Source organism: Trametes versicolor, assembly GCF_000271585.1.
Source record: "Trametes versicolor FP-101664 SS1 unplaced genomic scaffold TRAVEscaffold_2, whole genome shotgun sequence".
In the NCBI taxonomy this organism is placed as follows: Eukaryota; Fungi; Basidiomycota; class Agaricomycetes; order Polyporales; family Polyporaceae; genus Trametes; species Trametes versicolor.
Window position 1 is genome coordinate 3648466 of NW_007360322.1, and position 25511 is coordinate 3673976.

A 25511-nucleotide genomic window follows, 5' to 3' on the forward strand; every position below is an offset into this window, starting at 1 on the left:
GGAGGCCAGCAGGGGAGGACATGGGAGCAAGCGCTGTATGTATGCGTACGAAAACTAAAGCCGCGGCCAGCACGGACCACAAGCTTCGAGTGCTGTACTGTACGCCAAAATTTTACATCTTCAAGTTCTAGGGCGCCCACGGGGCGCGGGGGGAGGGGGCAAATAGGGCATGTCGTACAATAGGATAAAAGGTATCTGGCACGAAGCGGAAAGCGACGATTATAGTAACAACAGCATTGGGTAGTGGACGGACGGGGAAGGAGCGGGTGCGGGCAGTCCGTAGTAGCAGTCAGTCCGAGCGAGCAAGGAAGCAACGTGGGGACCTCGAAAGCGTACGATGGGGAGCAGGCGCAAGAGTCCAAAGTCTGGTGGTCGGACGTTGCTGGTCATTTCCTGGGGGCCCGCCCGGGGCGCCCTACGGAAGTCGTGGCGGGCATTCAGTTATTGCGGCGTCCCCAGTCGAAGGCGGCGCCGTCGATGGGGCTCGGGTAGTCGAGCTGCATGTCGTTCTCCCGGCCGAGAGCATATCCCGGGCTCGACGGCACGCCGGCGCATGCCGCGGAGAACGTATCTTCCTCGTCGGTCACGCACATGGGCGACGCGCCCGCGACGCTGAACGGCGCCGCAGTGAGGTCGTAGTTATCGCATGTTTGGGAGCGACGGGCAAGGGGTCGCCGTGGGGGCGTCGTCGGCTGCGTCGGGCTAGCGATGATAGTGGGGAGCTGGCGAGACGGAGTTGTAGGGACGGGGGGAACCGCGGGGAGCGGCATGCTCGGAGGAGGCGCGGGCATGGGTGGTGCTGCGCGGCGTAGTCCGCGACGAGGTCTAGCGCACATTAATGAGTATGGGCCATATAGCAAAGTTTAATTTTTGCTCACCTGAGCAAAGCAGTTCCGAGGCTGCCACTGCGAAGCCTACCCATGAAACCCGTCGGTCTCTGAGAAGTGACCGTGAACGCATTGTCAGGGCCATTGGGGCAGAAACTTGACACAGAGCTTGCGGTGGCAGTAGAGAGGATACTGGCGTCGCTACCGGCACGGGCACGAAGAACCAGGTTCTGGCGCTGCACAGAGGCGGCCGCTTGGCGCATAGGCGCAGAAGATTTCATGGTAGCGAGCGGCGAAGCGGCACCCGCAAGCGACGAGCGGCGGCGGCGAAGGCGTGGGCGCGAGTCGCCCTCGGCGGCCGGGGAAGCAACGGAAATGGAAGGAAGGACTTGGGATTCATTTGTCGAGAAGACGTCTTGGGCAACCGCTGGGGCGGTCGGGGTCGTGTCGTCGGAGGCCAAAGAGGCGAGTGCAGCCCGGGGAGTGGTGGGCGATGAAGGGCGCGGCGTGAGCGGGCGCGGCGAGTGCTGTGAGAGCAGGCCGGACGAGAAAAAGGAGGAGTAGAAGGTTGAGGCCATTGGTATGTGGTGAACCGAGAGTGGAAGGAGCTGGACTATGTATATGGACGGTGAGTGGAGTGATTAATCGTGGAGCGGCAACGAGGTGGAGAGGGCGTCGGGGCGGCTGACTGCAAGGCTGCGCAGCGGTCTCGGTCGTCGGGGTGTGTGGTCTGGGGTACGGGCGGAGTGGCGGGAGATGGTAGAGCAGAAGTAGGGGATCGTGGACGTCGGGAGGGAGCTTATGAACGAGGCGGGTGGCGGTCGGCTGCAAGGTGCGCTTGAATTGAAAACGAACTCGGCCACGCGCGTTGGCGCCCGTTGCCCAACAACGCGTCTCCCGTCGCGTCCTTTGCAGATCTCCCACGTCCGTGCCTGGCTCTTCTCCACCACCGTCGTTGCTCCGGGCCTTGTTCTCCCCGCTTTGTTTCCTCCGGCACACAGCCGGCGCAGTGTCAATGCACGACGCGCGCAACACTATTGCTCGGCAGGTTTACATCAAGGCCTTGTAGTCTGACGCGACAATCATGATGACCACCTGCATCTACACATCTCTGGTGCTTCGACCTCTGTGCATCCCCTGAATGTGTTTCCCCTTTCATTGCATAACTGCCTTTAGCAATAAATGCATGTCCAAGATGACGGGAGTGAAGATCTCGCTGTACCGGTTGTTAACACCGTGCGCCGCAACCTGGGGACGAACTTAGCCCTGCGCTCTATGCACGTCGAGGACCTCGCTCCAGGCGGCAGAACAGACTTGGTTGCACACATCCACATAGCACTGACATGTTACTGATATTTGCCTACGCACTAGAGTGATGTTCATGGCATGCACGATTCGAATAACGTCTAACGTGTTCCGGAGCGGCTGACACCCTTGCCAGCCTCCTCCGCTCCCATGTCTACACCCCAAGGTCCGTACCACCACCCCCTCACCACGCACCCAGCCCTGACATGTCTGCCTACCCGCAGCCGCTCACGCGGACGAGCACGCGCACCGGGAGCGACGAATCGGCCCCACTCGTCACGCCTTACGACGATCTACCACTCCCCGGTGGAAAGGCTGCAGGACGGCAAAGCTACGCTCACGACGACGTGCAGATCCGCGCGCCGTCCTCTTCGTCCAGCCACAGGGAGCCGGTGCGGATCTGGCCGTCCCAGGACGCAGACGACGGGGCGTACTTTGCGCGTCCTCCAGGGCCAAGGCAAGCAAGACAGATCGCGCCAAGCTCTGCGCCGGGGGCAGCGCTGGGGAGGAGGGGCACGACGAAGGACCTGATCGGCCGCTTTGAGTCTATGGAAGATGCCCCGGGTGTGCGGCGAAGTCGGGCTGGCGCTGGCGCTGCGGACGGTGGGGTGGAGAGGGAGCGCACGGTGACGAAGGATAAGGGGCGGTCGCCCATCCGCCAGTCCTTCCGGAACTTGATGTCGGTGTTCAAGAAATCCAAGCCTGTGCAGCGGTCGGAGACACCTGCGACCCCTTCGTCGACGCTCGCGCTCCCCGGGACACGCTACAGAGAAGCCACTCCCTCCACGTCCTCGTCCCCGTCCCCGTCCCCGCACGCGTCTACAAGCCCCAGTAGACCCTCGCTTACCCTCCAGATCCCTTCGCTAGCCCAAACCGACCCGCGCAACTGCGCTTCGCCCGTGTCCGCCCACACCGGCAAGCAAGGCACGCTACTCTACCTCGCGCACACTCCCAGCTCCGGAGCAGCGAGCGTCCCGCCCGTGTGGCTCGCGTGCGCTGCGCAGCTGCACACGACGCACATCCTCGTCTCGTGGGGCACGCAAGGGGGCAACCCCGCCAGCCGGCTCGTGCCGTTCGGTGCGTGCACGGACGTGCGCTCGCTTGCGCATTCGGAGCTCGCAGAAGAGGAGCGCGCGTTGCTGCCTACGCGGGGCGTGGGCACGCGGGCGGAGCTGAAGGTGTTCGAGCTGTTGTTTGAAGGGAGGGCGAGGGAGAAGTTCGCGGCGGAGGGAGTGCCGGAGAGGGCTGGTTGGGTGAGCGCAATTTGGTAAGACTGAGTGATATTGAGTTGAAGATTTTGGTTGATCGATTTTTGCAGGGACGCTGTGCTACTAGCACAGGAGAATAGGATCCGCTCTCCTGCGCCCTCGGAGCACACCTACAAGTCGCTCATGGTGCCCGCCCCCAAGCCAACCGCGGCGCCAGAACCGCACATCCACTCCCCGAAGCCCAGCAAGTGCGAGAGCCCGGCGACAGTCTCGCGCCTCTCCCAGGCCTCGACATCCAGCGCGAACCGCGCCCTCCCTGCCCTGCCCCCCGACCCGGTCACCGCGACAGAACGCCCAGTCCTCCCGCGTCTCAACCTGCGCGACCTGCCTCCTGTCCAAGTCCGGCAGCTTTCCCTCCCCTCTGGGCTCTCCCCACTTCCTGCCCCGCCTGTGACGCCCACCAGCATACGGGGCTCCTCGGCGTTCCTTTCCACTCCAGACAACCCGTCGCGCACGCAGAGTCCGTCGATCCGGAACCTCGATCAGCGCTCGGTCGTGAAGCAGCGGCTCGCGCAGATCCAGCATGCGGCGGCAGAGACACGCGCCGCGAGCAGCAGCCCCATATCGCCGTCGACGCGCCGCTGGGAGCTGAGGGACTCGCCAAGGATGTTGAGGATGGAGAGTCGGACGGGGAGCGCGGCGGCGTCGATTCTGAACTCGTATGCGGATGCGTACCCGCGCACGGAGGCGGAGTCGCCGCGGTCGGTGTTTTCTGGGGGGTTGACCACTAGGCCGCCAAGTTTGGATGGGTCGCCGCCGCCGAGGATTAGCGCGTTTAGCCGGAAGGACAGAGGAGGGAGTGGGATGCTCGAGATCCCGAAAAGGGAGGAAACACTGTTCTCGCCTGCCTCCAGATACTCCGACGACGGTGGCGCAAGCGCGAGCGGCGAGGAGACCAAGGGCGCGGCGTCGCCAATACGCAGTGCACTCGAGGGATTGGCGGCACCGGTTCCTCAGTCGCACGGGTCTCCAACTCCGACCCCGTATACGCTGCAGGATGCTCCTCTAGATTCTGGGAACAAGACAACTTTAGAAGTCATCCGCGAACGCGTTGAAGGACTGAGAGGGCGCTCGGTGACGGATAGCACCAACATCGTCAATGTCCGCACGAAAGTCGACGAAGTACTGACGGAAGTTCGCCGTCTTCGTTCAGCGGAAGGCGGCACAGGAGCTCTCGTGACCGCCAAGCTGGACGAAGTGCAAGTAGACATCAAGGGCGACCTCTCTAGGCTTCAAGGCTTGATGGAGAATCTGAAGAATGCTGGTACGACACCAGACGTCGCAGAGCTACACGGCAAACTGGATGGTCTGCTGCGGTTGTGTCAAAACAAGAACGGCGAAACGGGAGAGACACTTGCCGCAACGACCGAGGTACGCAGTTTCTCACCCCTCACGGCCGCATGTACTCACCGAGCCGGTGAACAGCTTGCAGAGGTTGTAACACTGCTGAAAGATGCAGAGGAACAGCGCGTCACCCAGATGGAGCAGCAAACCGACAGCATTCGCTATCTCAATCAACTCAACACAGTCAGTGTGTCATTCTCACTTTACATATACGTTTTATTGACGCTGTCCATTTCGCAGTGGCTCGAAGCGTTCGTGAACCACGGTACATCCCAGATCGAAGGCGTAGCAGTTGGAGTCCAGCAACTCTGTCAAACGCTCGGGCCCGTTTCAGAGTTACAGGACATCCCGCAAGACGGCGAGGCGCCTCCAGGCAACCTCTTGTCGGATATACGAAGGCTGCTGGTCCAACACCAGGAACGGGACGAGCATACGGCCACTTTGCACACATCGGTGAATGGCCTCGTAGCTGCCGTGCAAGAAGATATGCGCAGGAATGCAGAGGCCCGCAACCAAATAAGTGAGCAAGCTGCCTTCTGTCTCTGTTGACATGAAGACGCTCACAGTGGTCGTGCAGCCACCGAATCTGTTACAGGAATGATCGACCGCCAACGGATGGACCAAGAACGGATGCTAAAATCAATGGCCACAGGTGCGCCACTACCACTCTTGACGGCGGTTGTTATCTCATATATACCAGAATTGACCAACGAGATACGGGGGGAGAGGCTGAGGTTCGTCGAAGCGATGCAGGAGGCGACCGCGATCAACGTGCAGAGTACGTATACGGTTCCTCTCTCTGGTGCAAGCCGATACTAAAGTATGTGTCGAGCAGCCCACGTCGAAGAGTTTAAGAAGGAACTCACCAGAGAGGTGATGCTCATGACGCAGGAAGTGACGCGCCTCCAGAGGGAGAGACAGGGTCTCGAACAGCAGATCGCGGACCTCTTCGCATTCTATGCCAAGCAGCAGCAAGCCGGCAAGGTGAGGTCGATATGGCCTATGCTATAATCCCTACTCACTGATTTGTATGCGATAGATCATAGACGGAGGACGCATGCCGGGTGCAGTTCAGGCGATGCTTGCTCCCCAGCAGCCCATTGCGCTGAAGCCAGGCGATATATTACCTTCTCAGACAATGTATCGTCGCCCTCTTCCAAGCCCTGCACCGAGTCCGACGCGTTATCGTTAGCTTATACTTCTACACACATGCGATCTGGTTTCAATATCTTGCTGTATCTTTGCTGTAATACACATTCGGAATTTTCGCAGGTGTTCATGGCTTTGCGGAGGGAGACACGGCGCCTATTTTATGCCCGGCTGAGAGGACACACGTGACTGGATGCGACCCGGCATTCTCCGGCGTCGGGCGAACGGACAACGCAAAGTCGAGCTCACCGTCGCGCTCATTCCGCTCTGCCACAAAAGTCATGTCTGCGCTTCGTCTTGTCACCTCTGCTACTCGGAGAGCACCCCGCGCCTTCGCGCTCGGCAGGCGAGGCTACGCTGAGGCCGCCGACAAGATTGCCTTGTCGCTCGTCCTCCCCCACCAGGTTTGTGCCAGCAGCGGTCTCCTCGCACGCCTGTAATGACTGGGCTGCAGGCTATCTTCACTTCCGCCGATGTCGTCCAAGTGAACCTCGCGGCGGCGTCCGGTGACATGGGTATCCTCGCCAACCACGCGCCGACGATTGAGCCTCTCCGCCCTGGTGTCGTTGAGGTCATCGAGGGGAGCAACCAGTCGAAAAAGTGGTTCGGTGAGTGATGAATCCGCGCCCTCTTGCAACACCGGGCTTTGTGTGCTGAACTCCTGTAGTCTCTGGCGGCTTCGCGACCGTCCACCCCAACAACAAGCTCACCATCAACGCTGTTGAGGCTGCTCCTCTCGAGGCGTTCTCGGCGGAGGTAATACTGCCTGTCCCTAAACCTTGCGCCTCCCGCTGACAACCTTCTGTAGGCCGTCCGCGCTAACCTCCAGGAGGCGTTGAAGGTGGCTGCTGGCAACGGCTCGGAGGAGGACAAGGTTGAGGCGCGCATTGAGGCGGATGTGTACGAGGCTCTGCAGCATGCTCTTTCCAAGTAATGTCGTTCGTTGTCCCGCTCTTGCGTAGCATACATTAGAACCATGGATTGCTCGACGCATGCCCGAGAACATTATCCCTGCACGAAAAACCATGTTACTGCATACACGCCGTAGCGCCGGCGGGCCTTCGGAATCAGCGGACGCAAGGCGGACGCGAGACCGTCGGAGCGCGCTGAGCGCCAGGGTTGCCTCCCGCTCCGTCCCACCATGTCATTTTCGGCCGTGATCATCTATCCGGTGTGAATTCGAATGTGTACGTGCCACACGGTGGAACCCTGAGACGTCCTCGGTCCTTTTATTTGGGCAGAACGCCCCCTACGAACGACCGGCTCCTGCTGTCCTCGCAAGCACCTCTCCCCAAGACCTTCACCATCGCGCTCTCTCGCCGCCCAGGTGATTTCCTGTAGTCAAGATGAGGACGCCTACGTCCTGGCAGGACAAGGGTCTCCTCGAGGACGAGCCGTTCGCGGCAGCGTTCCTTGCCCAGAAGTACGAACAACCCGCTCGTGGTCGCCGCAGTATCAACTGGATTCAAGACCTTGCTCACAATATCAAGCATAATCCCAAGGTGTGTGGACCTCGACTCCCTTCCGACGCGTCCGAACGTTCGGTTCATTCTATTCCTATCGAATCTAGCACTTGACTGCCGCCAAGCAATGGATTGCGTATGCCTTCGCTCCCGAGGGACTCCTCCCAGGTTCGGGCAACGTCGACGCCTCTAATGTTCCTGTGTCCATCGACTTGTTGGAGGTGTTCGTTTGCTTCTACTATGCGCTATACGTGGGGGACGAGTATGCCGCACAGAAGGTTGTCAACGACGAGCGCAAGAAGCGCGGCTTCTACTACCGACTCCCAAATATGTGGCAAGCTCCAGGGAATATGGGCGTCGCTGCAGCCGCTGTATCGACCGCTTCACATGCCCCCCAGCATAGGCCCGCTGCTGCCGCTCCTACCGCAGTTCCTGCTGTCCCCCTTGGCACAGATAACGAGCACTTTGGCACAGGCTACCGGCTTTCTGCTCCGGGTGCTTCCAGTGTTACAACTACACGCACGTCCGGTGGTGCTCCGCGGCCCGTGACAGTTCGGGTCGCCGAAGAGGCTGCACGGCAAGGATCCTTCGACTTCAGCATGACGATGTCTACGAGTCGAGAATATTCCCCCATGTCAGACTTGACGGAGTTGTCCGATGAGGTATCTTTTCCTGCCCTTCAAGCATTGACGTCTACTGATTATGCACTCGCCACTGCAGGAACCTGAGGACGTTTCCACCATTGCTGAGCCGTCTACCACCCCGCCTTCTGGAACACCAGGCGGTAGTACGTCGCCTGCCGCCATCCCCGTCGACGCTGATGCCCCCATCCCGAAGGCTTCAATCATGACCAACGCTCGTCCTGAAAAGAGGAAGAATACTCCCACCGAGAGACCCGCCCAAAGCCTTCGCCAGCGACATCCTAGAGGAGCAACAAATACCGGGCGCATATCGGAGCTGGCTCGGGCAGACTTTGATTATCACGAACAGCTCAAGCGCATTCACCCGGACGACGTCCCGCTCGACTACCTTGATCCACCGGAAGAGGCGAGCGTACAGACCGCCGGATCGCAGAAACAGCACACCAGGAAGAAGTCTAAGAAGTCAAAGATACAGTCGCAAACTCGAGCAGATACTAGTGTCAGCGCGCCCCCCGCGACTCAGCTGACCGCTGTTGAGCCTCAGGAGTCTGCCTCGTCTGCACCCGTACGACATTCACCCACGGTCGAAGATGTTGTGGACGCACCAAGCCGACGCCAATCTCGCGGCGCTACGTTCAAACGCAACACGAAGGCGAAGGTGTCGTCCGCGCGCAAGAAACTCAAGATCTCCGATAATCAAGAGCGGCCCTCGAAGCGTCAACGGGGGGCGGCCGATGAGCTTAACGCTTTCGGGGTCTTGAACCAGGCGATGTTGCGACAAAGTCGACCAAACCTTCGCGTTGAGCTCGGAGACCAGCCTGAATCCGTCTCCGCTCCGGCAGGAGTTATTATGGATAAGGGGGCCAAGAACGGTGGCCGCAAACGTGCCCGCTCGTATGCTGTTGATGTCGCCGCTGAAGATGGAGAACAACTCTCGACCGACCGCCAAGTGGTGAACCTTCCTCGACGAAAGTCCGACCGCTTGCGCTTGAACGAACTCACGCCTCGTGTGCTTCCAGCAACGCTTGGTATCCCTGCCACCCTGCAAGAGGAGGACCAGATCGTTAGAGACATCGCGTTGGAGGCGTTGCTGCAATTGCGTAACCAATCCACCGTGGCCGAAGAGTGGGCTGAAGATGCCGGAGCTCAGGACGACCCGCCGACTTCGGACGACGAGGAAGAGGTACCACTTAGTGTCGCGTTTGCGTCGAACCGCCGCGTCCAGAAGGCTCAAGACGACATGCTGAGTTCGGACGAGGAGGAAGTCCCACTCAGCGCTCTAGTAGCAGCCAGAAGACCACAAGATGCCATGACCGCCCCAGTTCCCGCCGTTCCACGAAGCGCGCAATCCGCTGAGTATCGTACGCCTACGCCTGGTCATCCTTTCGCCTCTTGTTCAACACTCCCTACGGATGCATTTCCTTTCGCCTCTTCCTCGGCGCTCTCTTCAGTCATCGTCCTACCTACCAGTTCGAGGCCTGTCATCCAAGTCCCAAGGTCGGCACCGCCGCCAATGTCTCCGAAGCGACCTCTAACGAACCAGCCGATCATATGGGCGGAGGTACGTCTGAAAATACCGACGTTTCAAGGACAAGTCGTTAAGTCGGCGTTTACAGTCACGACAAGAGGTATGCGAGTCTTTCGACTGGTTCAGAAGCTACCAAGGCGGCGTGTACTTCAACAACGACATGGTCAAGGGATACCTGCTCAGCGCATTTTCGTCGGGGTGAGTGAGATGCGACTGGTGTGCACTCGGAGGCTAATCTGATAACGCATCCAGTCGAGACTTGTTCGCCCGCGACGGTCGCCTCATCATATCCCATGGGTCAGTGCAGTTCTCTTTGTTATCAAGCGACGTGTACCGACTGCTGTGCGACGTATCTTCAGTGGCGGTAAGGCCGAGAGTGTCCATACCAAGGCTGGTCAACACACAGTGCGCGAAGCCGACGACCAGCACGAAGAAGACAAATCTGTCCGCGCCCTGCTTCGCACCTACCAGATGAAGCGACCGCTGGTCCTCATCATCGACGACCGATATGCGCTCTTCCCATACGACCTCGCGACGAAGGGGTATACGTATGTTGTGCTCGGTTTCTACCACATCGCGCACGCTTGGGGTGAGTATCCCCGCATTCCGTCTATGATCTGGGACTGATGATGCGCAGCCGAGCGTCACCCTGCGCGCAATGGCAAGGGCTACGTGATTCGCTACAAATTTGCCTTCGAGTGGTGCAAGAAGCAGCCGGAGCCGTGGTGGCTCAAGGGCCCGGACGGCCTCGTCCCGTGAGTATCATTCAACGCCTCCCCGGTCGCAACACAGGCTTACGCTTGTGGCAGGCCTGACACTGCGCACCACCCCGCCGCGACATACACCTGCCCGTCATGCCAGAAGCTGTCTCCACTCTTGTACGAGGGAGCGTGGATGTGCTTGCAGGCAAACTGTCAGAGTTTCTGGACGCGTATGGACGGCTCTCGCCCTCCCGAAGACCTCACGTATGACTCGAATTTCGTGAACTCGTCCTTCCAATGCGAGCACGGGACCTTGGAGGACATCGCACCGCTGCCGCCCGCCACGGGGGCCGCAGATGGAGTGATCACCAGTCGTCGCTTCTGCAAGGGGTGGCACTGCAAGAAGTGTGGACGGCTCTCTTCCAGGTACAAATGGGAGCACTGGGAGTGCAAGAGCTGCGGGGTAAGTTACTCGTGCATGAAGTCGCGTGCGTTCTAACATCATCAACAGAACACGTTGCAGGTCTCGGGCAAGCATCGGTCCTATAAGGAGTTTTGGGGCCAGACCAACACGGACAAGTTCATGCATCATAAGGTGTCCCCCGATTCAGGTACGGCGGCAGCGCTTGCATCCTCGCTCTCTGATACTGAGAGACCGTGCTGTGTACAGGCATTATCGTGAGCACTCTGACCCCATACAGAGCGGGAAACGCAAAGAGTCACTATCATACGTACATTTTACCGGAGAACAGGTGAGTCCCATTTCGCACGTCATGATGGCATCGCTGGACCAGATGCGCGAAGGGGACGCATATACTTGATCCTGGCAAACCACTCGACAAACGAAACCGCCAACGAGATTTTCCGGGAATACCAAGAACAGGCGCATTCCGGAGAGCTTCGCTTCAGACGGTGGCCGCTGAGACAACATCAGTGCCGTGGGACTCTCCTCACCAACTACTTTTCGCAAAACAGTGAGTGTTCAATGTGATACATGATTGTCAAAGCATAAGCGTTGACGTGTACGGTAGCTGGGGAGCCGTACCAGGTACGGAATGTCCGCTCGCATATATCCGCGTCGTATTCATCATCATGCAGTACGTTGGCGGAACTGACAACACTGTGCCCTTCGATGGCGCCCCTTCGGCTGTGGTGAAGGCCCGCGACCTGATCCATTCGCGCATGCTCAGTGTCATGCAGGCGGAGAGCGGTCAGTATTGCTTCAACGAAGTTCTCAGCGCGGCGTACATGGAGAAACAGAAGATGGCGGTGCGTGGTCTTGCTACCGCCACAGCCCAAGCGGTATCTTGACGCAGCAGGAGCAGTTCCACAGCGACGCAGAGCGCGGGCTGGGCCCCAGAGTGGCTTCGCTGTCTCTCGGGTCCTCTGCGTATATGCACTTCCGGGTGCTCAAGAAGTACCGCGAGGACAAGAGCTCGGGCGCGAACCAGAATGTCTTGACTCTCTTCCTCCGCCACGTACGTCACCTTCACCGCGCCTTGCGTAGCCCTTCGTTAACGCCGCGCAGGGAGACATCCTGATCATGGATGGGGCGGCTATCCAAGAATACTACGAGTGAGTCAACATCCATATCCAAGCTTCAAGTTTCTAGTCGCTGATTTGGAGAAGGCATACCGTTGTCCCGCTGAACTTCCGCATCGCTGCAACGGCTCGATTCATCGGCGCCCAGTAATGCTCTCCAACGTCAATGCCGGTGGCACATATACCCAATCTCCGACTGAAGCTTTCCTGCTCGCCATCTTGATTGTTGCTCTCGTAGTTGTGCCGCTCCCCCATCGCTTCGCCCTAATCTCGACTTACTGTTGTTTTATACTGTTCACTTATTCCCGCTCACTCCCTGATGTTCCCAAGCATCTTCATCTTCGTACATGTACTCTTGCTACTTCTACTACTTTACTTTACTTACTCGCATCTGCTATTGTTCGCTCGCCGTACCATCTTGTTGATTCTTCTTGAACCCCTGGAAATACTTTTCGCGGAAATCTTTGTGCGCCGGCACATGCGCCGCGACGTTGTCCGTGACGGCATGCGCAGGATCGAACGTAGGTGGTGGATACTTCTCCGTCGTCGTCTTCCGAACTGTGATAAGCTGTGTTTCTGCCGCTCAGCATCGATTTCGATCAACAGGAGCGACTCGTGCTCACTCTTCGGCCCCAAGAGCCATAGTCTTGCAGCGAGTTCGCGACGAGCTCCATCCCTTCGCAGAGCATCCCTTGCACATCGACCTCCTTGTAGTCCTCCGTGATCGTAGGCAAGAAGAATACGAGGCGTCCACGCGGTCTGAGCATATATCGCGCTAGCAATACCAGGTCTCGTGCGAGCTCTGAGAGCTCGTAGGGGCGCATCGGGGGAATGTATGGCTGGTCGTCTCTGGCGAATGAATCGTATCGAATGAGTGTTAAGCCTCCTTTCATGAAAAGAGGCCGACTGACGGGCGCTGCACGAAGACGGGCGGAGGGCCTTCTTGTGGCGGGCGTGGGTTTTTGCGCCCCAGACGCTTCGCGCCCGCACGTACCCCATCTATCCGACATCTAAGCATCTTCGTGCAAGATACGAAAAGTAGTAATACATACAGGGAGGGTCGGTGATGATTGCGTCGAACAGCTCTCCGCATCTCCAGGGATTTTGAGTTACGTCGAATGTGCCGAGGTCCATGATACGGCTCGCGACGCCATATTGCGCGGCAGCGCGGATGATTCCGGGTTGATTTGCTGCAAAGTGGTTGAAAATGTGCGACGGTAAGGTTTAGGATGTGACCGCACTCTTCCCTCGCATCTGCCGGCCGTCGATGTCCGATCCATAGAAGTAGGCCCCGAAGTAAGCAGAGGTCTGAAATGAATCGCAGTTATCGCGGTCAGTACATCCTATTCGAACTGAATTTGAATGGGACTGACGTATGCCATGCTGCCCGTCCCGGCAAATGGATCATATACTAGTTTTCCCGGCGCTGCCTGTGATGGATCTTTAGTCTCCAGTCAATATTTCGGCGGTACGAGGACGTACCAAAGCTTGGGTCGCCATGAGAAGAGACATCTCTGCCTCCATGCTGGTATTCCCATAGTAGACTCGTTTCTTCACGTCAAACTTGTGGATAAGCGGACGTGCGGTACCGTCTGTTATCTGTGTTCCGGTCAGACGTCGTGTTATATCTATGCAATCGGATGAGTCAAACGCACCAACCTGCCGAACCAAACTTCTTCGAAGTCACCGTCGCCTTCGTCTCTGGGGCGGGTAGTGCCGTGCTTGTCTCTGTCTATACATAGCAGGAGTGTCAGACTAAACGACGACTTCAAGCCGGTATGTCATTACACTCTTCAAGGCAGAAAAGCGTGACCTCTGCATGCTTCATGTCGATCTTGCCTTGCCAGTCCATGTAGTCGAAGCTCTCTACTACCTCAGTTTGGCGCCGCTGAGGTATCGTGTGGTTGAATGCGGTCACAAGGAATTTGAAGGATGTGTCGGCGGCATATTTTTCCCATTGGGGTGCGCGTATGCGATTTTGTCGATGCATTTCCTCGTAAGTCTTGCCGCGGGCGTAAAACTCGCATACATATCTAGGCATATGTAATTAGCCTTGCAAGCACCCCGAAGGCTAGTAGATACCCACCTGATAAGGACGCATCGTTGTGCGAGTAGCCTAGCGTGCTCTTCGCTCTCGAGCTCGAGCACCATGAACGGGCGTGCTACCGTCTTCCGGTCTTCGGGGTTCTCGGAAAATTTGATCTCGAACCCGTGGATCTCCGCCACGGAGAGAAGCTCGGGTATCCGGAACTCATCGTGCACCTGCGCGAAGACGAAGAGATACTCGGTCAGCATTTTGGCTGCACACCGGCGATGTGGATGATCGACGATGAGGTTGAAGCCAGGAAACGCTGGTGGCTGTGACGATCTGCGCTTCCGTTTTCGGCTCAGCATATGATTGGACGTCGATGTTGACTGCGTACTACAAGGTCCCATAAGCCGCATACAGAGTACCACGTTCCTAGGTGAGCCACAAACTACTCATAGCATACACAAAGAAGCTGAAATCAATGTTTTGTCCAGTTTAACCGGATCCGTCCAGGTTAAAGCTGGAGGACTCATGCCAGCCTCAGAGTCGCGATGAGCAACTCAAAGGTCTCCAACTCTGGCGTGGCCGCGCTCCTGGAGAAAGTGATGCAAGAATTGACCGCTGACACTCGTCAGTATAGCGTGATCCCTTCGCGCGCGGCTTGCATGGCTGATTCTTGCGCGTTCCACAGTTGACGACACCCTCGAGAAACTGCGCTTCTTCTTCCCCGAGACTCTCCTCCTCGGCGCCCTCGACCTCATAGATCGCGACAGTGTCATCGTGTACAACACACCATGGGGTCGCTCACAATACGAGGTTCTAGGGTCGACCGCGACATACGCTGTCTTTCCAGGCCTGCCGTCCGGAGGCGGCCACACGCTGGCTTACTGCACCTGCCCCGCATACGCATATTCCGTGCTGCTCTCGGAGACCCAGCTCATGGTAGGTACTGCCTTTGTGCTATACGATGAGATCTGAATGTGCCTTTTTCACAGTGCAAACACGTTCTGGCCACTCTGCTGGCTCGCCGTCTCGAACGGTGTGTCGAGAGGCCGATCGACGCAGATGAGCTCGCGTCGGTCATCGCCCGTCAGTGTAGCCTTTGATGGTGCATATCAGAACATTTCCTCTCCGACTCATCTGCGACAACAAAACACTGTATTATAATGTGGCATACTTGGATTCTTGTACAGAATATCATCTACAAAGATTATTCGTCAATAACGCGCTGTCAAAGGCGGGGTAGTCGGTAGTATCTACTAGGATACGATAGAACATAAGGTTAGTATCACGAAACAGTCCTCGTACACGAATCCTCGAGTCGGCCATCTCCTCGCGTTTACGTCCTACTTGCCGTAAAATGACTGCGTCGGAATTGCGTCGGTCCTCTGTACGGCCTTCCCCTTGTCCGCCTTGTCGGCTTTCTCCGCTCCGTCCTTGACCTCCTTCGACTCCTTCGAGGCACGCCTAATCCGCCAGTCGAGCAGATCGGCGTACTCCTTGAGGCCTTTAGCCAATACCCGTAGGTCCCGCTTCGTCGGCGCGGGCACCCCATACATGGCATCATGCATCTGGATGTCGGCGTCCTCGTCGTCGGTGCTATTGGCCCCGCCTCCCACACCCACGCCCCCGTCTTCGTCCTCGGAGTCGTTGTTCAGCGACGCGAAGGTACGCACGCCCCTACGCGAGGGCCCAGCGAAGCTCGCGTCTTCGACGGAGCTCGCGGCCGAGGCCCGAGCGCGACGCTTCGCTTCGACCGCGTCCGGCGCGCTGGCTCCTGCGCCTTCGCCCTCGGTGGCCGCGGGAGGCACGGCGGCGACGGCGTCCTCAGGCTCCTTCGACGCCCGCTTGGCCTCCAGGTCAATGCCGTGCTTCATCGCGAGCCATTCCGAGAGCTTCGCAACTTCCTCCGGCTCCCAGAACGCCCACCACCCCTCCGCGTCCTCGTCCCCGTCCGTTGCGTTGTCATCTCCTCCCTCGTCGTCCTCATCACGGACGCGCTTGGCAACCGCCGCGCCTTCTGGCTTGCGGCCATACACGGCGAGCAGCCATGACCAGTGTCGCATGCGCTTCCTCTGCGCCTCGTCCGCGACTCCGCGCCGTCTGCCAAACCGAACGTCGCCCTTCTCACCCTCAAGAAGGTTGACCGCGGCCTCGCGCTCGACTACACCTGGGGTGAGAGTGTAGTATACGCGCCCTTCCGCGTCCCTTCCGAGGGGACCAAAGCGAGGGACACACTCCGTGGCAGCCACCCTCTGTGCGTGCTCGATATCTGTCAGGGCAGCTTTGTGCGCGGTGCGGGCGATCTTCCGGTCTGCCACGCTGATGTCCTTGGCATCCAGGACGATCTTCCAGCGTGCGTTCTCCTCAGCGGTGAGCTCGCGTGCCGCGCGAACGAGGTCCTTCTCCTGGGTCACAGCGCGCTCGAAGTCGTCTCGGACCGCTTTAGTCTGTAGCGCGTGCTCGAGGAGCTCGTCCACGACGGGCACGAGCTGGCTGGTGGATAGCACGACGACACAAGAACTGGAAGGGTCTTGCGCTTGGAGGCCACTGCGGGTGCTGTGCCGCTGGGTGCTAGCGGCGGGCGGGAGGGGGTCGGGAAGAGCGAGCGAGGTCTTCTCCCGTAGAGAGGCCAGAGCAGCCCACATCTTGTTCAGACTTGCACCGCTGGACTTAATGGTTTGAATAGCCTTCGTATATGCGGACGCGTCCGTCGAATCAGGATCCTTCGAAAGGAGTGCCAATAAGCCAACGAGGATAGCCTTGAGAGCAGGCTCGGATATCCATCCCACAAGCGATGTGGCGTCATCGTCATCCGCGTCAGACGAGCCATATACATTGCTGCCCAGTTCTTCGAGTTCCTCGAGATGTCCCCGAGCAATGTCAGCAAGGTGGCCGAAACGCAGGAGGAACTCGCGAATGTTGAGGCGCTGCAGCGCGCCGTCGTGGGTCAGAGGCGTAGGCAAGTGCGTCCACACCGGTTTCGAAATAGCCTTCGGGACAGGCTCGCGCTTCGGGCGTCCCGCTCGACGCTTTGGTGGCTCAACTGCGCCTGTCTGTTCGCCCGTCTTGGCCTTCTTAATGTGAGGGGACGGCGGAATCAGGACGTGAGGCTTCGGTTTAGACGCATGAGGCTTGGGGCGCGCAGCTTCAGTTGTTTTCGTGGTAGCGCGGACCTTCTTCTTGGGAGGTCCTGCAGATGCTTTGGCAGAAGATGCTGCGACGGGATCCACGCCCTGTCAGGAATGAGTTAGAATGTATGTACTGAGTTTAGCATATATGCTAACTTACATTCTCCGGAGCGTTCCCAGGAGCAGTAGAAGCCTTTGCCGCCTTGCCGATTGCTGGAAGGCCCTTCGCTTTTCTGCAGAACCTGCAGTTGCAACTGTCGCTGCAACGAGGGCATCTACACAACATATCAATATATGCGCTATAAGCCACAGCGAAAATAAGCTCACCGATAGATGTAGTCCAGTCCTCCCGCGTGGCCAGACCGTCCTTCCGTTGTTGCATTCGCAGCCCCACTCGCCTTCAGGGTACCGATGTCCTTCTCGTACCGGTTGTGCATGCATGCTTTGCAGTACTTAAGTACACAGCGCTGACCAGTAGGCCGCAGGTACGTGCACTCAATAACAGCTGCGACCAATTCCAATGAGCTGCGCACAGTTAAGAACCGCAGCGCTGTATGCTTACCAGCCGGTTCGGACTGCCGCGTGCATTGGTGGCATCTGACAGTGTTCTCTTGTCCGTCAGACTTCTTCTCAGTCTTTCCACCCTTCCCGCTCTTCCCCGCGGGGTCCGCCGCACCGTTCGTCTTCGAGCGAGCGTCGGTCTTGAGCTTCTTAGAATGAGGCGGACGAGCATCTCCTTCGCCCTCGTGATCGGTTTGGGGCGCGCCCATAGACTTCCGCTTGAGTTTGTTGGATGTGGGGGAGGATGAAGAAGGTTCGGGGTGGTCCACGTTCATAGCCACAGCCTTCAACGGCGTGTTTTCATGCGGCACGCGATGATTTCCGCCGCCGGATCGGGAGGAAACGAGAGGAGAAGGTGGTATCTCGACGAAGACCTGTGATTTGCGCCTGAGCGCAGAGGTTGGGGTGTTCATGGCTGGGTGTATGCGGTCGTTGCAAGGTTGTAGTGAGGGAGAAGGTGGTGGTTCGGGATAAAGCGGTGAGAGACAATTCGGAAGCTCGATCAACAGAGCAGCCACAATCGCGGCGCGACGCGTCGGCACATGCTTTCGTGCGCGCACGTGACACTGCCTGCCCTGAAGCAAAAGTTTCGGGAAGCGCTCGCCAGGATTGGGACCGGGAGGGCCGGCGGTGACGAAACAGCTCAGCTCCTTGTGCACGACGCCGACGACGAACCGACATGGCCCACGCAGATCACACAAGAGACCCATGGCAAGCACGCTCCTCTTGTACTGGCATGCGCCAATGCTGATAGTCTTCTTCGTTTGTGCCCTTCTTTGTCACAGTCCCTGGGTTATCCTCTCCGACTTCGGTAGCGCCTTTGCCATGGGTGCCGTCGGTGGTACCATCTGGCACGGTATCAAGGGCGCCAGGAATTCACCAAGGGTGCGTTTGTCTTGCCCCTACACTTATACACTTGGGTTTACCTTGCTATGCAGGGCGATCGTCTTGTGGGAGCATTGTCGGTCGTCAAAGCTCGCGCGCCTGTAACAGGTGGCAACTTTGGTGTCTGGGGTGGCATGTTCTCGACGTTCGACTGTGCTGTGAAGGGCTGGCGGCAAAAGGAGGACATGTGGAATGCGATCATCTCTGGTTTCATGACGGGTGGATGTCTCGCTGCGCGAAGTGAGTGTCTTCTGCTCCACCTCCCCACTAACCGCCTCGTGTGCAGATCTCCCCTTTTGCGGACTTCGCGCTGATCTGCTATCTTCAGGTGGACCCCGTGGTGCTCTGACTTCTGCGGTAGCATGTGGTATTCTCCTCAGTGTCTTCGAGGGTGTCGGTGTCTTGGTATCACGAGTGTTCAACGAGGGTACTCGGCCTCAGCTACCACCAAGTGAGTCCAGCGTATCCCGTTCTCTAGCGAAATACTCAAACGCCCGTGCCGTAGTGCCCGAGAACATGCAACCGCAGTGATTCGGCCACCCCTCTGGACTATAGATGTATATCTCATTCTACACGCTTTCTATGTTCTATTAATGCTTGCATCGTCTCTTCTCCTCTGTATTGTTTGGCATACTCCGCTCATACCTATGACGATATAATATCGTTATCATACGAGTGCTGAGAATGGACCTTCACACGGCGCGTGCTGCATCTGAACGCCCTCCGAGGAGACACGCACAAATCAAGCAGGTTATACCCATATGGTAGGGCTTGCGAGACGTACTGACGGTTTACCGTTAAATGATACACAGTACTTGCACACCAAGCTGCAGATCTAGCGGTGCTTCGAGTTAGCATAGAATTACAGGTCAGAGTATACACGGGATTCCTATGTCCATCGTGAACAATACGCGAATCAACGACCCTCAATTCGTCTCCCACCCCTGCTCCCTCCCGCAGGTGCTTTCCGCTTCTTGAACATAGAACCTCCAGATGGTACCGGTGGTGGCGCCTCCACGTCGGCGGGTTCTGACTTTACAGGGAGTTGATCCACTTCTGCCTTCAGAGGGAGGGACGTGTCGGGGTCGGACTGTGGCTGATGGCCATTGCTCTCAGGTAGCCCGTCCTTCGCCTTAACCTCAGGCTGCGTCTCTCCATCTCCGGGCTGGTTTCCCTGTCCGCTGGAAGAGCCCGCGGGTTCGGGAGTGACGGTACTTCGTGGCGCAGCCCCAGGTTTGTTCCAGCCGCGAGCGGACCAATTTGGCTTCTCAGTTCCACCAAGCGGCGGCAGCCCGCCTCCCGCCACCGCACTGAAGCCACCTCCCTGGGGAAGACCACCCTCTCCCGGCTCCTCCTTCTTCGCCTTGAGCTTGATCGGGAGTGCGCCGGGGTCGTACAGTTCGCCCAGGCCGACGTTGATCTTCTTCCGCCGTAGCTTCCATCCTCTCGCGTCCTCCTCGTCCACCGGCTCTTCTGCTGGCCGTTTCTCGCCCGTGCTCGGTCCCTCCACTCCTGGCTCCTGTTTCGCGTAATCGCCGCTAGGCACACCAGACTCTTCGGCCGCTGGGCGCGGTTCCACTACCTCCACGAACTGCCATTCTCCAGCGACGCCTTCCTTCTGTCTCAGTGCGGCTTCGGCGAGACGTCGCTCCTCGTCCGGATCCGTGTATCCCAGGGACTCGGCTGTGGTATAGTTCGCGAAGGGATTCGATGGCTTCATACTAGCCACGGGTTTGGAGGCTGCAACCGCGGAACTCGGTCCTGCGACGGCGTTGCTGCTCCCAGGCTTGACCAGACCTGCGCTCACATCTTGCGCGTATGCTGCTTCTGCTGCCTGGAAAGAAATGAACAAACACCGAGTCAACAAACGTACTTGCATGTCGCGAGCCCATAAGACACAACGACGGACCTTTTCCACGCGCGCCATGTCGCGTTTTTCCTCCTCCAAGTCATGTTTCCGCTTCTCTCCGGCTTTGTAGAGCCCGCGAACGAATCGTTCGACATTGCCCTTATGCCGAAGGCCCGTCTCGTGTTGCCGGCGCGAGGGTGCATCGTCTGCGATGTAGATGTTGCAATACTTGCAGAAGTACTTCTTGTGTGCTACCCAGTATTCAGACATGATACAAGTAGCTTGTGTGGAGGTCAGGCAGGGTGGGATACAGGAGAGCGGCCAGAGGTAGACGGTGGTGGCAGAAGACTCCGGAGCTTGCCGCCGAGCACAGTCGTGACCTCGGCGCTTGAACGTTACGTCACTGTCACAATATACTGAACGCCGGTCGCATGCCCAAAGAGTATTCGGCTAAATACCGATGATCGTAAGTCAAAACAATGCACGCTAATTATGGGCCGACTAGCTCAGTTGGTTAGAGCGTGGTGCTAATAACGCCAAGGTCGTCGGTTCGATCCCGGCGTTGGCCAGTCTTTTGCCTCACTGCCCTCCTACTTTCGATCCGGGTTTTTCACTCGAGTTGCAGAAACGGTACACACATTCACATAACGCTAATAAACCACTAGGAGCTCCGGACAAGTAATCCAAGTAATGAGAAATAAGAGGCTACAGCGCAGAAGTCTATCCTTTGTTCCTGTACTTAAGTAATCCTTCTCCTTGCTTGTCATCCGCGCGACTCTTCTGACGGGACTGAGGTTTGCGGGATGGCTTCTTTCCTTGAGCCGACGTGTGTCCAGAGCTGCTCGGGGTGAGAGAGGCTGTCTGCGCCTCTTTGATCGCCTGCTTGCTCAGACAAAAGTCGACATGCTCGTTCAAACCCTGGTTGTCCGTCTCGAGCATGCGCCCGCATATCGGGCATTCCAGAAAGGATGGGGGTGCTTGGTCTCCGTCGTGTTCTTCCGACGGGGTCGGCGAGCGTCGCGAAGAGGAGGACGGGGCATGAGTCGCTTTAGATGACGACGGCTTGAGCGATGGTGACCTGCGAGCGGGCGGGACAGACGTAGACTTGGGTTTTAGGCTCAGAGACCTGGCGCGCGCAGGGAGGTGCTCTGCCGCCTCGACGTCGGCTGTGAGACCGTCGGGGTGTACGAGAGTGTCGCCCTCCGTGTCGTCATCAAAACCGGGCATGGTTATCGCGAAGCCGTCCTGAGAAAGGCGCGGCATCTCGTCCTCTTCTTCGACGTGGGAGGCGTCTATTCGCCTCCTCTTCTTGGGAGAACTGGGTGCAGCCTCAAAAAACTAACCTCATGCCACGGTCAATATTGAACGTGATGATGGGAATGTGACTAGGCCTACGCGTTTGATGCCTCGAGCTTTTGACTCCACTTCCGCCTTGAGATCTTTCAGTTTCGTGACCCTCAGTCCAATCAAACGCAGTGTGAGCGGGAGCTCGGGTTTGAGGAGCTCTTGTCCGATCTACCCCAGGATATCAGCTACAGGCACGCCAAAAAGAATGATGGGCTTACCGCAAACAGGTCTTCCTTCTTGGTAGATATCCACCTGTCGAAAGACTTTGCTCGGGTGAAGACTAGCGAGCCAGCCGTCGTCAGCAAGCGGCGTAGCAGTACTGCGTTCCCGGTCGTACCTTGGAATGTGTCCAGCTTGTACTTCAGTGTGATGGTCTTCCCCGTCCATCCGCTCTCTTCCATATCGGCCTCCAACTCCGCAGCAACCTCTTCGAGTTTTGCGTATATCTTTGCGGTGTCGGACAATGCGTTGAAGGTCCTGATGCAAACGCTAAATCAGCTATGCTATCTCCTAGCTCAAGGAAAGATTCCGGACCGCTCGGCACCGATACTCTTTCGTTCTTCTCGCTGGCCCGGTTGAACGACGTTGGAAGCGATACCCAGATAAGCTTGCAGCAGGAACTCCAGTCCGAAATGCTTGTCGAGGAGGAAGAGCACTGCACGATGTTCGTAGACATCTCCGCACGTCTTCGAAAGGCAAGGTGAGCATGGCGGACATACTTCGTGGTCGGTGTGGGTACCTTAACACCAATCGAATCTAGTAGTCGCTCGTGTACACGCCCGACGCCGGGAACCTTGCGAATGGATAGATCATACATGAACTTCTTAACGGCGTCTGGATCGAAGTCGAGCTTGAATTGGCCGTTTGGTTTGTTCTGCGCAGTTGTATTAGGTAGATCCTGTATGGCAGAAACTGGGAATCTCTACCTTGTCTGAGCAGATCTACATACGGTCAGTCAGCTATGTCTACAGTGGATCGCCGAAACAGTTTACCTTCGCAAGCATCTAACGAGAAACTCTGTCAGTCCCTGCGCCGCCATGAAAAAGCGCGACGACTGCGTACCTTGTTAGGTGCAATTCCCGCGCTTACCGTCAACATTGTCTCTTCTTGTACGACACTTCGCATTTGGGAGACGCATTCCTCAGGACTGAGCGAGTGTTCTTCGCAATAGTTCGTTATGCTGTTATTCGATCCGTCGGTAATGGTAATCAGGCGAGAGCATAGGACTACGCACTTGAGATAGCCTTCATCGCATCCGGCGGCACACATGGTCGGGTCGTATCTCCGGAATATAGACATGACTTTGTTGGACATTTCGTTATACCACTCATAATGACTTTTGAGAACGATAAGCTCCGGACATAGCTTTTTGGCGACAAATGCTAACATATATCTGTCAGTTTGTCAATTGAAAAGCACTGTGAAAATAGACGTACTAGCCATGCCGGATCGCACGCCGAACTTGCGAGCTTCATAAGAAGCGGTGGAAACCACGCCTCCTCCCACCTAAACCCAATGCGTGAGATTGTTGAATACATGCCACGATGAACGAGTTCAACGTGCCGCAAACGCTTTAGAAGCCAAGCTTGGGTCGTGCAGGACTTCAACGCTTGCGAAGAAAGCGTCCATGTCGACATGAACGATGAATTGCGACAAGTCTCTCTTTGCTTCAAGCTGTGCGATCTGGAAGGCTCCGTCAGTCAAAGTATATTATAGGATCATGGCTCAAGACGCACCAGCTTATCTACACCCTGTTCTACCTTGGCTAGAGTGGACCATCAGCGCGGAGCGGTAGTTCTCCGACAAATGGCAACGCACTGAGGTCTACACCCTTGACGGCTTCGTCGCGTAGCTTGAGTATGTGGTTTATGCGCTCAGTGAGATCTTTGTCCTTCCGTTTCTCGTGCTAGCTAGGCATATGTTATTGAGTAGGCCGGTAACGTCTATGTGACAGGTACAGCTAACCTCATAGAACTTTGAGCCCTTCGAGGCCTCCGCAATTATACGGTTGATCTCCGTCTGGTCTTTGGCAAGTCTATGTTTCTATAAGTTCTGAATATACGAATGCATAAAACAAACGAAGCTACCCCGCTTTGTTGACGGAGGAACCAGCGAGACGTCTCAGAAGACTGGCCGTGTCGGGGGTGGATGGTGGCGGGTTCATGTTCTTCTCAGGCATGGTTCTACTCGCCATTGTGTTGTCTCATGCGTGCCCGAATTCATAAAGCGGGAGGAGTGGTGGGTCCTCCGTGAAGAGCGAAGACTCTGTAACGCGAACGATGGTGGCGGTCGGTGGACAAGGTGTGGCTGCGGCCACGGGAAGCGCGCGATCGGCGTCGGGACCGCGCGGCGCGGCGTCGGACGCGATCGCGTGACTTGACTGTACCCTCACGTGAGCTTGGGACTGGCGCTCTTTTCGTCTAAGTTCGAGTTTGCACCTCGCATCCCCCATCCTCGTGCAAAACCAGAAAGTGGCGAGTGAAGCACCTCTGACTCTAGAGTGATAGTGATATTAGGGAAGGTCTATACCTTCATCAACTGCTTTGAAGCTTAATAATCACCCTTGAAGCCGTCTCAAACGTACGTACCTACAACTTCAATATCAATCTTGCGCTCGACTGACTCATCTATCAATTCAGTGCGTCCCACACTAAGCCGTTCTCCCTAGAAAGGCTGCGAGATAATATAGAATTGTCCATATCTGGCCTGCGATACTGAGATAACCCCTCACTAATTTTTGCAGCATGCGAGACGTAAGAAATCCGCCATTCTCAGGATGAAGATGAAAGATTCGAAGATTCGTTGATCGTAGTAGCGAGCATGATGCAACAGTACGAAGGCCGGGAGCAAGCAGCTAGAGGTACAAGGTCCGCTCGTAAGATTCATACATTGCTCTGAGCAGTCCTCCCGCTAAAGCATAAACCCTTCGGGCTCACGCAGCTTGTTGGGTCTCGCCATTGCCATTCGTCATCGGCTTCAACTCCGGAGTATCCTTCAACGCAGCGGCCCTCCGTGCTTCGCGCTCCAGCCGGAACTGGCGAACCAGCAGGCTGAGACCGGCGGCGTACAGCACGATCAGGAACTGCACGAAGATGAGCCCCGGACGCGATCGATTCACAGAAGCACTCACGATAATCCAGAAGTACCAGAAGCCGTTCGCTCCGTTTCCGATGCTGCCCCTTCCCGTCTGGAGCGGCCACTCAGTGCGGAAGCCCGTGCGGACCTACGGAGAACGACCGCAACGTCAGCTGCACGCCCAAACCTTCCGGCATCCACACCCGCAGCGCCTTCGCCTTCTCCTTCTCGAACGAACGACTGCTGCGGACTGCACACGACACTGGACACGCACCTGCATCATCGCGAACGCGATGATGAGCAGCCCAAACACCGCGTGCACGTAGTTCTGCACCGGGCGCCGCCCGCGCCCGAGCGCCCACAGACGCGGCTTGAGGAAGTGCACCGTCAGGCCGCCCGCGACCTGGGCGAGGTACAGCACGAAGATCGCGATGCCCCACTTCTTGTGCGGGTCGTTGATCGGGCCGGACTCTGCGAGGTTGACGGCGTGGATCCCTAGCGCGACCCCGATGATGATGGTCGGCCCGGCTGGGACGGAGGCTCGTGTCAGTCGCGAGGACGTTAATGTGCGGGAGAACGAGACACGAGACGCACCGAGGGCGAGCTGGCAGATCCAGTGCGCGGTGAACCAGGAGCTCGTGTACGTGCGCGTGTACCGCGCGAGGAGCGCGCCGAGTGGCAGGAAGCCGAGGAAGCCTATTACGCAGAATATAGCATGCGCGACGATGTACTTCTCGAACGGAAATAGCGGGATGTGGAAAGTGGCCATGTCGCGTCTGTCGTGTCGTAAGGGGGGCGGGTGTTGCGTGGTGTCGTTCGTGAACGGCCTATCCGGGATGAAGGAATAGTCAGAGGAGGCGGTCGTC

General features: G+C 57.5%; 11 protein-coding genes and 1 non-coding gene across 12 annotated transcripts; 6 read left to right on the forward strand and 6 right to left on the reverse strand.

Moving 5' to 3' along the window:
• Positions 1 to 13: 13 nt before the first annotated feature.
• TRAVEDRAFT_56491 (uncharacterized protein) lies at positions 14 to 1420 on the reverse strand. Its single transcript, XM_008035828.1, has 2 exons — positions 879 to 1420; positions 14 to 825 (listed from the first exon to the last, which is right to left on the reverse strand). The coding sequence occupies exons 1-2, from the start codon at positions 1403 to 1405 to the stop codon at positions 438 to 440; spliced, it is 915 nt and encodes a 304-aa protein (XP_008034019.1). The 5' UTR covers positions 1406 to 1420; the 3' UTR covers positions 14 to 437.
• A 918-nt stretch (positions 1421 to 2338) lies between these two features.
• Positions 2339 to 5853, forward strand: TRAVEDRAFT_43851 (uncharacterized protein; the record flags this gene model as incomplete). The annotated part of the gene is made up of 8 exons (XM_008035740.1): positions 2339 to 3399; positions 3451 to 4771; positions 4826 to 4927; positions 4985 to 5264; positions 5322 to 5396; positions 5445 to 5522; positions 5580 to 5728; positions 5791 to 5853. 8 exons carry the CDS (start codon positions 2339 to 2341, stop codon positions 5851 to 5853), a joined length of 3129 nt encoding a protein of 1042 aa, XP_008033931.1.
• Positions 5854 to 6143: 290 nt separating this feature from the next.
• Positions 6144 to 6904, forward strand: TRAVEDRAFT_142467 (epsilon subunit of F1F0-ATP synthase N-terminal domain-containing protein). The gene is made up of 4 exons (XM_008036452.1): positions 6144 to 6297; positions 6348 to 6501; positions 6561 to 6649; positions 6702 to 6904. Exons 1-4 carry the CDS (start codon positions 6175 to 6177, stop codon positions 6825 to 6827), a joined length of 492 nt encoding a protein of 163 aa, XP_008034643.1. The 5' UTR covers positions 6144 to 6174; the 3' UTR covers positions 6828 to 6904.
• A 2606-nt stretch (positions 6905 to 9510) lies between these two features.
• On the forward strand, positions 9511 to 11919 carry TRAVEDRAFT_161894 (uncharacterized protein; the record flags this gene model as incomplete). The annotated part of the gene is made up of 12 exons (XM_008036453.1): positions 9511 to 9558; positions 9614 to 9723; positions 9778 to 9822; positions 9885 to 10114; positions 10163 to 10280; positions 10335 to 10689; positions 10738 to 10837; positions 10897 to 10978; positions 11031 to 11204; positions 11258 to 11495; positions 11755 to 11801; positions 11856 to 11919. 12 exons carry the CDS (start codon positions 9511 to 9513, stop codon positions 11917 to 11919), a joined length of 1611 nt encoding a protein of 536 aa, XP_008034644.1.
• A 243-nt stretch (positions 11920 to 12162) lies between these two features.
• Positions 12163 to 14063, reverse strand: TRAVEDRAFT_114394 (tRNA guanosine-2'-O-methyltransferase; the record flags this gene model as incomplete). Its single annotated transcript, XM_008036454.1, has 10 exons — positions 12163 to 12336; positions 12392 to 12617; positions 12680 to 12767; positions 12821 to 12958; positions 13010 to 13076; positions 13142 to 13198; positions 13251 to 13367; positions 13424 to 13500; positions 13557 to 13801; positions 13855 to 14063. The coding sequence occupies 10 exons, from the start codon at positions 14061 to 14063 to the stop codon at positions 12163 to 12165; spliced, it is 1398 nt and encodes a 465-aa protein (XP_008034645.1).
• Positions 14064 to 14348: 285 nt separating this feature from the next.
• Positions 14349 to 14903, forward strand: TRAVEDRAFT_34638 (uncharacterized protein; the record flags this gene model as incomplete). The annotated part of the gene is made up of 3 exons (XM_008035489.1): positions 14349 to 14427; positions 14489 to 14739; positions 14793 to 14903. The coding sequence occupies 3 exons, from the start codon at positions 14349 to 14351 to the stop codon at positions 14901 to 14903; spliced, it is 441 nt and encodes a 146-aa protein (XP_008033680.1).
• A 240-nt stretch (positions 14904 to 15143) lies between these two features.
• On the reverse strand, positions 15144 to 17764 carry TRAVEDRAFT_62998 (uncharacterized protein; the record flags this gene model as incomplete). Its single annotated transcript, XM_008036176.1, has 4 exons — positions 15144 to 17033; positions 17089 to 17203; positions 17256 to 17433; positions 17491 to 17764. The coding sequence occupies 4 exons, from the start codon at positions 17762 to 17764 to the stop codon at positions 15144 to 15146; spliced, it is 2457 nt and encodes an 818-aa protein (XP_008034367.1).
• Positions 17765 to 18148: 384 nt separating this feature from the next.
• Positions 18149 to 19041, forward strand: TRAVEDRAFT_62999 (mitochondrial import inner membrane translocase subunit). Its single transcript, XM_008036178.1, has 5 exons — positions 18149 to 18200; positions 18275 to 18374; positions 18428 to 18614; positions 18703 to 18825; positions 18880 to 19041. Exons 1-5 carry the CDS (start codon positions 18169 to 18171, stop codon positions 18903 to 18905), a joined length of 468 nt encoding a protein of 155 aa, XP_008034369.1. The 5' UTR covers positions 18149 to 18168; the 3' UTR covers positions 18906 to 19041.
• A 180-nt stretch (positions 19042 to 19221) lies between these two features.
• On the reverse strand, positions 19222 to 20493 carry TRAVEDRAFT_56498 (uncharacterized protein; the record flags this gene model as incomplete). Its single annotated transcript, XM_008035829.1, has 2 exons — positions 19222 to 20208; positions 20284 to 20493. The coding sequence occupies 2 exons, from the start codon at positions 20491 to 20493 to the stop codon at positions 19291 to 19293; spliced, it is 1128 nt and encodes a 375-aa protein (XP_008034020.1). The 3' UTR covers positions 19222 to 19290.
• A 225-nt stretch (positions 20494 to 20718) lies between these two features.
• On the forward strand, positions 20719 to 20792 carry TRAVEDRAFT_t29. Its single transcript has one exon. It is a non-coding gene; the product is annotated as a tRNA-Ile (tRNA).
• A 170-nt stretch (positions 20793 to 20962) lies between these two features.
• Positions 20963 to 23749, reverse strand: TRAVEDRAFT_34641 (DNA/RNA polymerase; the record flags this gene model as incomplete). Its single annotated transcript, XM_008035490.1, has 15 exons — positions 20963 to 20982; positions 21009 to 21561; positions 21619 to 21738; positions 21789 to 21850; positions 21908 to 22047; positions 22105 to 22256; positions 22310 to 22444; positions 22633 to 22750; positions 22805 to 22952; positions 23007 to 23076; positions 23134 to 23253; positions 23307 to 23335; positions 23389 to 23476; positions 23536 to 23605; positions 23658 to 23749. The coding sequence occupies 15 exons, from the start codon at positions 23747 to 23749 to the stop codon at positions 20963 to 20965; spliced, it is 1917 nt and encodes a 638-aa protein (XP_008033681.1).
• A 625-nt stretch (positions 23750 to 24374) lies between these two features.
• On the reverse strand, positions 24375 to 25414 carry TRAVEDRAFT_69519 (uncharacterized protein; the record flags this gene model as incomplete). The annotated part of the gene is made up of 4 exons (XM_008036455.1): positions 24375 to 24652; positions 24701 to 24793; positions 24920 to 25173; positions 25240 to 25414. The coding sequence occupies 4 exons, from the start codon at positions 25412 to 25414 to the stop codon at positions 24503 to 24505; spliced, it is 672 nt and encodes a 223-aa protein (XP_008034646.1). The 3' UTR covers positions 24375 to 24502.
• Between the last annotated feature and the right edge of the window lie 97 nt (positions 25415 to 25511).